Here is a 14623-nt window from a genome sequence, read left to right as displayed (position 1 = left end):
GCTTGACTTGAACCATTCTATTAGGCGTTATGAACTGAGATTCATGATTCCAGGGGATAGCCAGAATCCTCTATTAGAATGTTAAAAAAACCAAAGGATTACATCCTGCGCAGATTTGAGCCATGAGTTCTCCTGCCTATTGTGCTAAAGTCGTTCTTCCATAACTCTTCTCTGGTCTGAATGTTTCCAAACGAAGGAGTCGTGAGCTGCCGTACTGATCGCCAAAACACATACCTGGTAAAAGGATTTTACAGATATCACATTTATTCAAGCAATATATTGTAATAGCAGCTTACTACCATAACGTTGATGCTATAAGAGCCTTTCCTAATGAAATACATATGCCCGTTTGCTGTGGGTTTTTGTAGGCCGATGTGAGTGCCATCAACGCACCTTACAACTAAAATTTAATTATAATTAGTAAAATTGCAATTAAAGATTTAAGTAGTGCCTATTTACCTCCCGGTATTTTATCCTGCTCCATAAACGACTCTTTGCAGTTAAGCGAATCTTCTGGCGGAAACCGTATTAACTGCAGGCATAACTTCGAAAGAGTGCTCTGGCTCATACCAATCAAATAGTCGCTGCCAACCCTGTGCTGGTACCCACCGCTAGCCGAAAGTGAAAGAATGGCTGCTAATTGTAGCATTTTAAGCACCGCTTTGGCGTTTGATTTCGTTAAATTTATTTGCTGCAAATCAAATTCAAAGGCCTCTTTGATCAGGCGGAATCGTTTCAGGAATCTGCAAGGAAAAGTTTGTAGATGAGCTAGAATAATTAACCATTTACATATTTACGCTGTGTTTGGGAGTGCCAAAGGATTTCTCTTAGCTGTTTCAGCAATATTTTTTCATCTCCATCTCATCACTTTCCATAGAATTCATATATAAAAACATAGTCGGATCCACGGTTATATTATAATGTTTTGGTTGTATTAATTAAACTTAACTACAGTTTTGACAGTTCCACGTGACCTAAAAATACGATCCAAATCCTTGTGGTACTTAAAAACTATTGTGAACTGAAAATAAGCTACGATCCGTTTGCATTCGTTGGTGTGACTGCGATTCAGCCTATTCGATTGACTTATAACGTAATTTTCTTTTGTATAGTTGTTGATCGTTGCACGGATGCAGTGATTCGACCCCAGGCTAGCATTATTCAATGGACTCCATCTTAACCCTTTCAATACGACTTTGGGCCAGTGAAGATAGTTCTGTATAATTAAACTAAATGGGCTATAAATAAGTAAAGGAACATATTTACATAATTTCAGATTTTTAGAAAATATAGTTTTTCAAAATATGCCTTGGGACACATATGTCCCAGCAGTAGTTTATTTATGGGATAAATATATGCCAGCAGTAAATAATCAGAACACAAATTTAGGTATTCAAGAGTAAAAAATATTTATTATGTATGGAATGGTGTAAAACAATCAATACATAAAGCTACTTGACATTGTTGGCAAATGATTCTAGCCCGTTTTTCAATTTTTCTAAACTGGCATATCACGCATCTGTTTCGGCCGCATTTTTCAACTGGAAGATGATCTCCAACATTTGCGAAAACTTCAACATTCTTTGAAATCCTACCCGGTCCTCTGGTTCGTTTGTACAAAGATTCTGATCGTCCTTGACTTACCAACTCTTCAGCTAAATGTATTATGAAATCGATAAATGGAATTTTGGACGTGATAACGTGTTATAATTGGATGTAGCCGGCTGCACGCACCAAAAAATGCGGCGTTACCTTGCTCATGCTGCGTTACCTTGCTTCAACTGCAAGCGAGAGCGCGGAACGAACGACAAAGAGGCACAATCGGCCCCGCGTTCGGCAACGTTCGACATCTGACGCTCTCCAACTTGAGTGAGCATATATACACATATGTATGTATATGTGCATATGCATATAAATTCACATATTTGTATTTGCATATGCCTTCTTCCTTCTTCCGTTTCTCTGTTGAGAATAGGACGATGATAGGAAAAGTAGGAAATGAAAGGGAGCGTTTCGAGTGTAATGTGTCTTGAAAAAGTCAAATCGATGATGCTGCCTCTTAGTGTTGTGTACTTATTAACGTCTGATGCTCAATAGAAATTGAACATATCTTTCATGAATTTGATAAATGTTTCGTAATATTTCACTTTTGTGTAAATGTAACTGGATCAATTCCATTGCGATTCCATTTACCTCTTTATATCCATACAAAATATCTATCAAACAAATAAAATTAAAATTTTCTTTTGAAAAATGCAACCATTCCATCAGTATTTTCTTATGACGTTGTCACGTTAAACTATCGCCAGTTCCGACTTTACAGACAACCTCTTTTTTTACGAATGACTTCTTGATACAAATTATACGAATAATCCACCCTGGCCATTAGCAATCTAAAAAATACTTTCTTCCATCATTTCTCCCTTCTTCTATCTAAATCGTTTAAAGTAATCATTTGATCTGCATGATCTACGCCATCCATATATTTGCTGTAGAAAATCATAGCTTCAGGACATTCAATATTTTTAGCAGTACCATCTTTCATTTTTCGAACTGTGGTATCTATAGTGGTATTGTGGCTGTTGCTCATAAGTAGCACGTCTTTTTTGTCTTTTCACTTGAATGCTAATATCACTTCATCACATACTGCTATTTCACATTCACCCCTTTCTTTTAGTTTAGTTTGAAACTTAGGCGTATTTTTACGGTTTGATATAAACATTCCTACAGCAGGACATTTTATAGTGTCAAGTAGACGTGTTGAAGTGAAAAAACGGTCGAAACACAAAGCAAGGTCTGAACTCGTAATTGTTTTTGCCAATTTTAGAACCACATGCTCTCCCAAGGTTCCATCAGTAACTTCAGTTTCCCGTCCTCTGTATATGTTTGCGTCATAAACATACCCGGTTTCTGCATCGCATCTTGTCGAAAGTTTGATTCCTATTTTGACAGGTTTCAGAGGGAGATTCTGTTTCAGACTGGACATCCCTTTGAATTTCGTCATTGACTCATCAATGGATTGGAATGTGCTGTCAGCTCTCGCTTTCAAAAATATATATTTCATGCAGGAAAAAACTTCTTCAATGTAATATAATACGTTTTTGATGCATCTGGAGAATTTTGATATCAGTAGCATAAAACGATCGCGGGAAATGCATTCTGATATTGCTGCGTTCCGGTGTAGTATGATTATAAGTCGGATATGCCTTAACATTAATATTCATAAACATTTTGTTTTGGTTTTTATTTTATTGTCCACTTATGCATTCACTGTGCTGTGCCGTTTAAATAAAGTATCATATTTCTTAAAAGGTTCATTACACTTGAAAGTAAACGCAAATATAGCTAACGTAATTATTATATGCGCGGCGCGTGAATGCTAGAATCATATTACACAAGTAAACACCGAAAAATTGTTGTTGGCTTGCATTGATAAAAGTTACTATAAAAACGCTTGTAATTAGTATGTAACACAATAAAGAAAATAATCGTTCGCCAAGCTGGATGCCTAGCTTGGAACGATAAACAAATAAATATATTTAACTCAAATAAATATTCTTTCATTACATGGCGATCCTGCCAGCTTGGTGCTAAGATTTTTTTGCACAAGTGGCGGAAAGCTCAAATGCTTATTCCAAAGTCCAGCTTGGTGCTAAGATTTTTGCACAAGTGGCGGAAAGCAAATACTAATAACAAAGTCCTGGTATTGATCAGCCAATAAGATCTACCAGTTGCGTGAAGTTCCTGGTCTGGCCAATAGACCAGAAGATAGATGACCACAGAAGGGCCGAAAGCTATCTCCATTGAGGAGTACAGGAGAAGAAACCATTTATTAAAGAAACCAGCCGATCAAGAACCAGTCATCCCAATCATAAAGAAGCCAAAGCGCAGAGGCGGCTATACCCAGCGCATTAAGCGAGAGATTGGATATCTCCTCCGAGAAGTCAACACTCAGCCACCACCACCTTGGAAAAAGGCTTGCTCCATTTGGGAACGCATCTCAAAATTGGAATTCCTGCTGCAACAGCGTAAGCAAATTAAATAAATAAAAACAAAAAAAACTGTGCGTGTTTCACGCAGACAGTATAGGCTGACAAGCGTTAACCGCTCGCAGAAAAAAAAAAAATACAATAAATTATTTCTTTACATGGCGAGAATTAAACCACTTTGGTTTCTGTTGGTTATATGTTTGCCTTATAAAAATTTAGAGATGAAACTGTAAATGAATATATTAAGCAAAAAAAAAAAAAAAATGATTCGGAAAGTCATTTTAAATTATGAAAATGTTTGAATTTGATATAATATACTTTCTAATATGCTTACTTAATAAATGAATTAACTTGAAAAACAAAAAATTTTAAATCCAATGTAAAAAAAAAAAAAAAAAAAAAAAATTTATACATACATTATATACATATATACATTATACATTATTACATTGCATAAATTATTTGATTTACGGTATAAGGTCCCCAATAGATAATCTTTCAGAAATGGGAAAAACCTTATCAAAAGTTGATAAACCCAATGCCAATGTAGTAAACGAAGTAGTCGTTAACACTGGCTTAAATTTAGTAGAAATTTGCTTAATTGTAATCACAGTCGTAACCTTATTGATATTAGCATTAAAATTATATGCTATGCATAATAAAAAACTAAAGAAAAAGTATATGAGTAGATCTAATGAGTTAGACAAAATATGAACAAATGGTCCGAAATTCATAAAACTTTACTGATAGAAAAGGAAAATTTCAAAAAATCGTTTAAATGTATAAATAAAAATATACAAATAAAACAGGAAACAGTTAAAAAACATTTAGAAAATTTAGTATTAGCATTAGAATCAATTAGAAATTTAACTTATATAAATTTCGAGCGACTCACAAAGGATCATCAAAAAGAAGCTCTTGACATATTTTGGCAACTACGAGATCAATTAGTAAAAGTTTTAGCCAAATACAACATCCAACAGGAAGTATCTCATTCAATTAATGAGAAAATTTCAATAAATATTATTGAAAACCCACCAGCTAATCTATTAACAAAGCTTGAAGCAGTTTCCTCAGAAACAGATTGTCCAATTACTAATTCAGAAATAGAGTCAGAAGAAGAAGGCGAAATGACACAAACAGTTGTGGAATTTCTCAGCACGGCTGCAAAGCTAGTGACTGAATTCGATGGTAAACCAGAAAATCTACGGTCATTCTTAGATTCCTTAAAATTAGTTGAAGTGATCAAGGGTGAGCACGAAACTGTTGCTGTTTCACTCATAAAAACAAAATTAAAAGGGAATGCCAGAAATCTCATAGACACAGAAACAACAATCTCTGAAATAATCACAAAACTTAACAGGTCAGTTAAAGGAGAATCGGTAGAAGTATTAGCTGCAAAAATAATGAGTATCAGACAGAACAACAAACCAGCTAATAGTTATTGTAATGAGATAGAAGCTCTTACAAAAAACTTAGAAAATGCCTATATCACAGATGGGTTGTCGGCAGAACTCGCAAGTAAATACTCGACACAAACTGCAGTAAAAGCATTGACCAAAAACTGCAGCATTGAAAAAGTCAAATTAATAATGGAAGCCGGCCATTTTAACAATATGAACGATGCGATAAGCAAATTCATTGGTAGCTGTACTGAAGCTACAGGACAACAAAACACAATACTACATTTTGGTCAACGACCATTTAATGGACGATTTGCCAGAAATGGAAGGTTTCAAAGAAGAAACAACTTCCCTAGAAATCAAAATCGTTCAAATTTTGATAATTTAGGAAATAATAATCAAAATAGATATCGTTACCGACAAGGCAGACCAAATTTCAACCGGAACATGACACACAATGTACGAGTTGCCCAATCGGACGAAAACAACTCGGAAAACTAATCTATTCCTCTAAGATACATACGCTTAACCTTAACTTTAGCATTTTTGTACAACTTAAAATAGCAGATTTAAATACAAACATTACACTACTTGTAGATACTGGCGCAGATATATCACTCTTAAAATTCAATAAATCCACTTTTCAAAAAATAAACACAAAACACATTACAGCATTAAGCGGTATAGGGCAAGGCAAAATCAGTTCTATTGGTACAATATTTTTTGATTTAAAATTTACGAAATTTTTAATTCCACATAAATTTCACGTTATCCCGGATAACTTTCCAATTCCATGTGATGGTATAATAGGCATGGATTTCATGAAAAAATTCAATTGTGTATTAGACTTTACTCAAAATTACGATGCTCTAATTCTGAGACAAGATAATTTAACACAAATTATAGAAATACCAATAACAACAACATGTAACGACGAAATAATCATTCCCGCAAGGTCAGAAGTTATACGAAAAATAAACTTACCTAATACCTTGGATGAAGCACTGATTCCAAATCAAGAACCACACCCTGGAATATTTATAGCCAATACCTTGGTAAAACCTGACAACGCCTATATCCGCATTTTAAATACAAATTATAATACAGTATCTTTAAAGCAAAGCAACATTTTAACTGAAAATGTTTCTGATTACGACATAATAAACAATAACACGGGAAATGCACAAAGAAAAACGGACATTCTCAACAAATTGAGAAAAAATTTTCCTAAAACATATGAAAAACAATTGACAAACCTATGTTCCGAATACAGTGACATATTTGGGTTAGAAACAGAAACAATAACAACAAATAATTTTTATAAGCAAAAGTTAATGGTTAAAGACAAACAGCCGGTATACATAAAGAACTACCGTATACCCCACACACATAAGGATGACATTGAGAGACAAGTAAACAAACTTATAGAAGACAAAATAGTCGAACCATCATTTTCAGAATACAATAGTCCAATACTATTGGTACCAAAAAAGTCTCTACCGAACACAGTAGAAAAAAGATGGAGATTAGTAATCGACTACAGACAAATCAACAAAAAATTAATTGCAGATAAATTCCCGTTGCCGAGAATAGATGACATTTTAGACCAACTCGGAAGGGCAAAGTATTTTTCATGTCTCGATCTAATGACTGGATTTCATCAAATAGAACTTGATAAAAATTCAAGAAATTTCACATCCTTTTCAACCAACAACGGTTCATACAGATTTACTAGACTACCATATGGCTTAAAGGTAGCACCTAATTCATTCCAAAGAATGATGACAATTGCTTTCAGTGGTTTAAAACCAGAGCAAGCTTTCTTATATATGGACGACTTAGTAGTCCTTGGTTGCTCTGAAAAACATATGCTTTCAAACTTGAAAAATGTTTTCGATTTATGTAGAACACATAATCTAAAATTACATCCTGAAAAATGTTCATTTTTTATGCATGAAGTAACCTACCTCGGGCATAAATGTACAAACAAGGGGATACTTCCAGACGACAATAAGTACTCGGTAATAAAAAATTATCCTACACCCACAGACGGAGATAGTGCAAAAAGGTTCGTCGCCTTTTGCAACTACTACCGCAGGTTTATTAAAAACTTCGCTGAATATTCAAGACACCTAACAAGGTTATCTAAAAAGGGAGTTGCTTTCGAATGGACAAAAGAATGCAATGATGCATTTGTGTACCTCAAAAGAGCATTAATGAGTCCTACATTGTTACAATATCCCGACTTTAAGAAACCATTTTGCTTAACAACAGACGCAAGCAAATACGCGTGTGGTGCAGTACTTACTCAGGAATATGAAGGAAAACATCTACCAGTAGCATATGCCTCCAAAAGTTTCACAAAAGGAGAAAGCAACAAGTCGACAATTGAACAAGAGTTAGCTGCCATACACTGGGCAATAACCCATTTCAGACCTTATGTCTATGGTACAAAGTTTTTAGTTAGAACCGATCACAGACCCCTGTCTTACCTGTTCTCAATGAAGAATCCAAGTTCAAAACTAACACGAATGAGACTTGATTTAGAAGAGTATGATTTCGTAGTAGAATATCTTAGAGGAAAAGATAATCACGTCGCGGACGCTTTGTCTCGCATTACAATAAATGACTTAAAAGATAATCACGTCGCGGACGCTTTGTCTCGCATTACAATCAATGACTTAAAGGAAATAAATGAAAAGAATCAAAATTTATACAAAATAGTGACTAGATCAATGTCAAAAAATAACAGCAGTCCAACTACACAGCAGCACATTAAAACATATGATAAGCCCAAAATATATGTTCCAATTAATAACACTGACGTCAGGAAATACAATAAATTAAAGATTACACCCACGCGATGTTACATCAAACGAGGAAAATCTATAATGGCATATATAAAAATTGATGACTTATTTGTTAATGGGAAAATTGACTTAGGACAATTCTTCTCTAGGCTCGACGAAGTGGCCGACAAATATGGCATTAATAATTTACAAGTGGCACCTAGCGAGAAAATTTTCGAATTTGTCTCGATAAATGATTTTAAAAATAAGGGCAATATGATATTAAATAAAGTAAAAGTAGCGCTACTGAATGAGGTGACCCAGATCAATGATGCTAAAACTGTAATGGACATTCTAAAAAGATACCACGATAACCCTATAGAAGGCGGTCATTGCGGAATTTTCAGAACACTTATGAAAATTAAAAGACATTACTTCTGGAATAAAATGTCAAAAGATGTTGCTAAGTACGTAAAAACTTGCGAAAAATGCCAAAAAACCAAAATAACAAAGCATTTAAAAAGCCCCATGACTATAACACCAACACCTACAGGTACATTTGATACAGTTATGGTAGACACAATAGGCCCACTACCTACAACAATTAATGGCAATACTTATGCAGTAACAATAATATGCGACATGACAAAATATTTAGTCACGATACCCATCCAAGACAAAAACGCCAAGACAGTGGCGAAAGCAATATTTGAAAAGTTTATTCTTACCTACGGTCCAATGAAGACGTTCATTTCGGACATGGGTACAGAATACAAAAATTCAATACTAACAGAGCTATGTGAATTGCTAAAAATAGAGAAAATTAATTCAACTGCTTACCACCACCAAACATTAGGAGTAATAGAAAGATCACATAAAACTTTCAATCAATACATAAGATCTTACATATCGATTGACAAAAACGACTGGGATGAGTGGCTACAATACTTCACATACTGTTTTAACACCACTCCTTCTACAGTACATGACTATTGTCCGTATGAATTAGTTTTTGGAAAAACACCAAACATGTTTCAGCAGTTCAAAAATGTAGACCAAATTACTCCATTATATAACATAGATAACTACGCTAGAGAAGTAAGATTTAGGCTAGAAGTAGCACATAAAAGAGCTCGCAATATGATAGACATAGCTAAAATTAAGCAAAAAACATTTTATGATAAAAATAGTTTAGATCACAATTTTAGCATAGGCAATTTAGTTTTACTTAGAAATGAAGTGGCCCATAAACTGGAACCCCAATATTGTGGGCCTTATACCATTAAAGCAATAGATGATAAAAATAATGTTACTATAGTCGATAAGTTATCTTTAAAAGAACAAATAGTTCACAAAAATAGGCTTAAGATTTATCAACAATAAGTAGTTTTAAAGACCGGTCTAAACTTAGAAAATTAATACAATATATACATATAAATAAAATTAAGATTACTCTTATGTACATTTTTTATTTTAACAATTCAATGTAAAAGAATGTTCATACAAAAAAAAAAAGTTGTATGAGCATTCTTCCGAAGAAGGGAGGTGTAGTATGATTATAAGTCGGATATGCCTTAACATTAATATTCATAAACATTTTGTTTTGGTTTTTATTTTATTGTCCACTTATGCATTCACTGTGCTGTGCCGTTTAAATAAAGTATCATATTTCTTAAAAGGTTCATTACACTTGAAAGTAAACGCAAATATAGCTAACGTAATTATTATATGCGCGGCGCGTGAATGCTAGAATCATATTACACAAGTAAACACCGAAAAATTGTTGTTGGCTTTCATTGATAAAAGTTACTATAAAAACGCTTGTAATTAGTATGTAAGACACAATAAAGAAAATAATCGTTCGCCAAGCTGGATGCCTAGCTTGGAACGATAAATAAATAAATATATTTAACTCAAATAAATATTCTTTCATTACACCGGAGGGATTTGTTGTGAGACCAATACTGATGCATTCGAGTTACACGATTATATGACATTATCAATGAACAGCCCAGAATAATTTTTATTTCTCCTGGTGATGTCACCTTTGCATAATTGAGCTTCTGTAGACGGTTATTTGTATAATGACTTATCTGCATTATGAGACTCTTTGGAAAAAGTTTATAAAAACAGTCAAGCTTGGTGGAACCTCTGGTTAGGTTAACCATTATAATTGGCTTGTCCTCTTGAGGCAGTGACATTTTTGGGGAAAAATTATCAATACCGCTGTGCCAAATAAACTTACTATTGTTTGTTGATTGTGCAGGAGCTGTATCAGTGAAATTTACATCTTCAGAGTTGTTATCACTATCTTCATTTACCGTTTGTACATTTTCATGCATCTGGATATCTTCATCATCTGAAGAATCCATGCTATCTACTTCATGGGGGGGGATATGGGGGCATCAGAGCCTTTATAATCTGTGTCGCTGCTAATGGTCACTGTCGTGGTAAGGATCCATCTCCATATCAGATGAATTTTTAAGCTCGTCCTCAATTTCTTCGTTAGTCAGTGTACGATTCATCCTAAAATAATTTCAATAACAAAAACTAAATTCGTTTGATAGAAAACTTGGAAAATTACATCCCACACTACAGCACTGCAGGGATGCATATGTCCCAATGCAACAAAACAAGGTAAATATGCATACAGATCAATTTATACTTATAAATGTAAATGTGACATGCAATTTACCTTTTCCTTTCGTAATGAGAAACAGAAAAATTTTTCACTAAAACACGTAGAAAAAACTAAAAATATTGCTTACACGTGTATGCACGAAGAACACGCTTACACTTATGACCGTATATCAAGTACCTACAAATAAGTTAGGTTATGTTAACCGAAGCATGTGTTGTGAAGCACTGACAACAACCTACGGTTTAATCCCATCCCAGCGCTTTTAAAGCGAATATTTTTCGCTCCAGTATTTTTTGAACATTCTCTGGGACTTAAGTATATATTATTCCGCCTTGGAACAATAGCTAACCTCTATAGCACAAGGTCGCCGGTTGGTTAGCTAGAGCGGTGATTCATCTAGAATCCAACTAGCGCTTCCGCACCATTTTGTTGCCACATCCTCGTTACCAACTTGTGGAACAGAACACCATTTGGCACATGTAGAAGCTGTTTTAAGGAGCTTACCGGAAGTAAACATGAGGGTTTCTGTCGAAAAATCGAAATTTTTTAAGACCGAACTCGAGTACCTTGGCTTTATTATATCAAATGGGGGAATAAAAACATGTTCGCAGAAAATTGAAGCCATTCAAAGCTTTCCACCCCTAACTACATTAAGAGGCCTTCGTTCCTTTTTAGGAATGACCGGCTACTACAGATGTTTTGTTCGCGACTATGCGAAAATTGCCAAACCGTTAACAAGTATCCTCAGAGGAGAATTTGGTAAGGTATCGGCCTCACAATCAAAAAAAATTAATATCTCATTTGATCAAAACCAAACTAATGCATTTAATAAGCTAAAAAGTATACTTCCATCTGAAGATGTAATGCTGGCCTATCCTGACTTTAGGAAAGCTTTTGACCTAACTACAGGTGTTTCTTCACATGCTCTTGGGGCTGTGCTTTCTCAAGGGGGGAGACCGATCACAATGATTTCGAGGACGCTCGATAAAAAGGAAGAGCATTTTGCCACAAATGAGCGAGAACTTTTGGCCATTGTATGGGCATTAAGGGGGGACCCTCATTTAGACGGTCGAAAAATGCATCATTTTTGGGAATTTTTTTCTCAGGTAAAATAACTTCAAACGTTTTGTAATTCATAAAGTACTTTAATAAATGTCTTGACTGTCCACAAAAATTTTCGGAGAAGAAAAAAAACATTTTAAGTATGGAAATATACACCTCGTCCATGGCACCTCATTCTATCTGTGTACATTCTAGCGCTCTGAATTTTTTTCTGAAATAAAAAAACCAAATTTTTTTTAAAACTTTAGGATAATACCTTCGATGTGACATTTTGATTTAAAAAAAAAATGTCGAAATTGATATTTTTTACCCAGTTTTATGTTAAAAGTGATTTTTCATGCATAAAAATTGACTTTAAAATTACAAAAAAATATGAAAATCTTTTTTTTTTTAAAAACACTTAATGTCACATTGAAAACAATTTAATTATCTTTAAAATGAGCTATTGTAAAGCCTGATTGGTTCAATACAGCGTTCTCAATTGTGTACACAAAATCGAAAAATGATGTTTCGAGAAAAACGCGTTTAAAGTTTTGGATACAGGCGATCAGGCCACCCGTCGCGTCCTGTTAAAAATTTTGTCACTCCTTCAAAAATACAGATATCGACTTGAAATTTTGAAAGTATATTCTTAAATAGTTGTAGAATAGATTAAAATTATTTCCAAAAAATCGATTTTTTTGACCCGATAAATGAGGGTCCCCCCTTAAAAAGCCTTACGCATTATTTATATGGAGCTAAAGAAATAAGCATTTACATGGATCATCAACCCCTAACCTTCGCAGTGTCGGATCGCAACCCGAACCCGAAAATAAAGAGATGGAAAGCCTTTATAGAGGGTTATATTGCAAAACTGCACTACAAACCAGGAAAAGATAATTTGGTGGCAGATGCTCTGTCACGACAATTCATAAACTGCCTAGATCCTGAGCCTGAATCAGATGCCGCCACTATCCACAGTGAGGAGTCACTTACCTATACAATAGAAACCGTGTCAAAACCAGTAAATGTGTATAGAAATCAATTAATTTTAGAATCTGGAAATCACCCGTCCAAGAGGACATTTATCATTTTCGGAAACAAATTACGGCATCACATTATATTTCCTGACAACGAAACTTTGTTTAAAATGTTATTAAAGACGGATGTGGTTAATGGCCTCTATTGTGAGCTACCTTTGTTGGCTCAGATTCGAATCAACTAGTGAAAATGTTTCCTCATACTACATTTCGTCACACATCAAAGTTCGTAACTGATATATTTGATCCTGTCATATACTCACGATGTACCTCAGTCACTACCAATATCAACACAAACACACTTTTAATGCTATATATAATGTATCTCATTTATTTCGTATGTATAACCATTCGTATGTATTTCAATTTTTCACAACAACGGATGTTGCCGGTAACGGGTATATCGCTCAACTCGACTGACGTCCACAGGGATGTATTTTTACGCTTATGGCAGCGTTGCCACATCGGGTGACAGCTCGGCCACTCCTGCAGGTAAATCGCCCTCGATTTCATGGTCGGAATCATCGTCGTCAAGTTCAGGTGCACTACTGCACCAACGTTTTATTTTGTCTGATGTGTAAACTGAGCAAAATTTCTTCTTCGTGATTTGCATACCTGGTATGTCTTCGATAAGATATCGATCGTTGCCGAGAACCTTGGATATAATGTACGGACCACGATATCTCGGTTCTAATTTGCGGGATTCACCAACAGCGGACGGTTCATTTTCAATTACGACAAGGTCGTTATCGTTGTATGTTGACGGTTTGGCATGTCGTTTGTCAAATCGCAATTTCCATTTAGCGCGTTCGTCGTTTATGTTAGTAACGGCTTGCTCACGTCTCTCTTCTATTGGTAACGTATTATTGGAATCCGACAAATCATCCTGAATTGCAGCCAGCAGACGATTTTGGATAGTGTCGCGTAATTTAAAATCAAATACGAGCTCATTTGGACAGAAACCCGTAGTTGAATTTTTTTGCGAGTTAATTGTCCATTGAAGATCTTTAATTTTTACATCCCAGTCTTTGGGGTTTTCCGTGGTCGTTCGGAGAAAATTGAGAATAATTTGGTTGGCGCGCTCAACTTGGCCGTTAGCGCGCGGGGTACGTACAGCAGTTTTGGTGTGATGTATTCCGTTTTCGTCACAGTAATTCTCGAACGCTTTAGACGTAAATGCGGTTCCTCTATCACTTACGATTTGATTTGGTAAGCCAAAATAGCTCGATATTTCGTTGAGAGTGTTGATTACGGGTGCTGTTTTGGTATCGCGCACGGCTTTCACAATTAAGAATTTTGAAAACGCATTCGATACCGCGAGAACGTACGAGTTGCCACGTTTACTGCGAATGAATGGGCCCATGTGATCGATATGGATAACGCGGAACGGGATGGGATCGATTTGGCTGAAATGCATACTACCTTCAATTTTACCAGGCCGATTTTTTTGGTAGCAACACGGTATGCACGCGGAAATATAACTTTTAACATAGCGTCGTAAATTAGCGAACCAGTAAAACGCTTTGATTCTCTCGATTGTCTTTTCAAGCGCGGGATGTCCCACGTCATCGTGACACGATTTAGCAACCCGCCAGCGCACTGCTTTCGGAACGACAAACGCTAGCGCGCTTGGTAGTTTTTTATGGAGTCTCTGATTTTTTAGTTGATACTCGGTACTCAATTGTTTTTCACGTTCGGATTTTAATTCACCATTAAGAAT

General features: G+C 35.3%; 1 protein-coding gene across 1 annotated transcript; it reads right to left on the bottom strand.

Moving 5' to 3' along the window:
• Nucleotides 1-263: 263 nt before the first annotated feature.
• Nucleotides 264-10553, bottom strand: LOC129250275 (uncharacterized). Its single transcript, XM_054889910.1, has 3 exons — nucleotides 10427-10553; nucleotides 460-768; nucleotides 264-400 (listed from the first exon to the last, which is right to left on the bottom strand). The coding sequence occupies exons 1-3, from the start codon at nucleotides 10551-10553 to the stop codon at nucleotides 264-266; spliced, it is 573 nt and encodes a 190-aa protein (XP_054745885.1).
• Nucleotides 10554-14623: the final 4070 nt, after the last annotated feature.

Source organism: Anastrepha obliqua, chromosome 6 (genome assembly GCF_027943255.1).
Source record: "Anastrepha obliqua isolate idAnaObli1 chromosome 6, idAnaObli1_1.0, whole genome shotgun sequence".
Classification (NCBI taxonomy): Eukaryota; Metazoa; Arthropoda; class Insecta; order Diptera; family Tephritidae; genus Anastrepha; species Anastrepha obliqua.
Note: the sequence above shows the minus strand (reverse complement) of the source record. Positions and strands in the feature narration are given on the sequence as shown.

Excerpts from the sequence above, each read along its gene's own strand:
- LOC129250275 (XM_054889910.1), bottom strand. The coding sequence starts at position 10,553 with ATGGATTCTTCAGATGATGAAGATATCCAGATGCATGAAAATGTACAA. Across the intron at positions 769-10,426 it reads TGCACAATCAACAAACAATA|CTCATCTACAAACTTTTCCT; the intron begins GTAAGTTTATTT and ends TAATTATTCTAG. Across the intron at positions 401-459 it reads GCAGGATAAAATACCGGGAG|TTGTAAGGTGCGTTGATGGC; the intron begins GTAAATAGGCAC and ends ATTAAATTTTAG.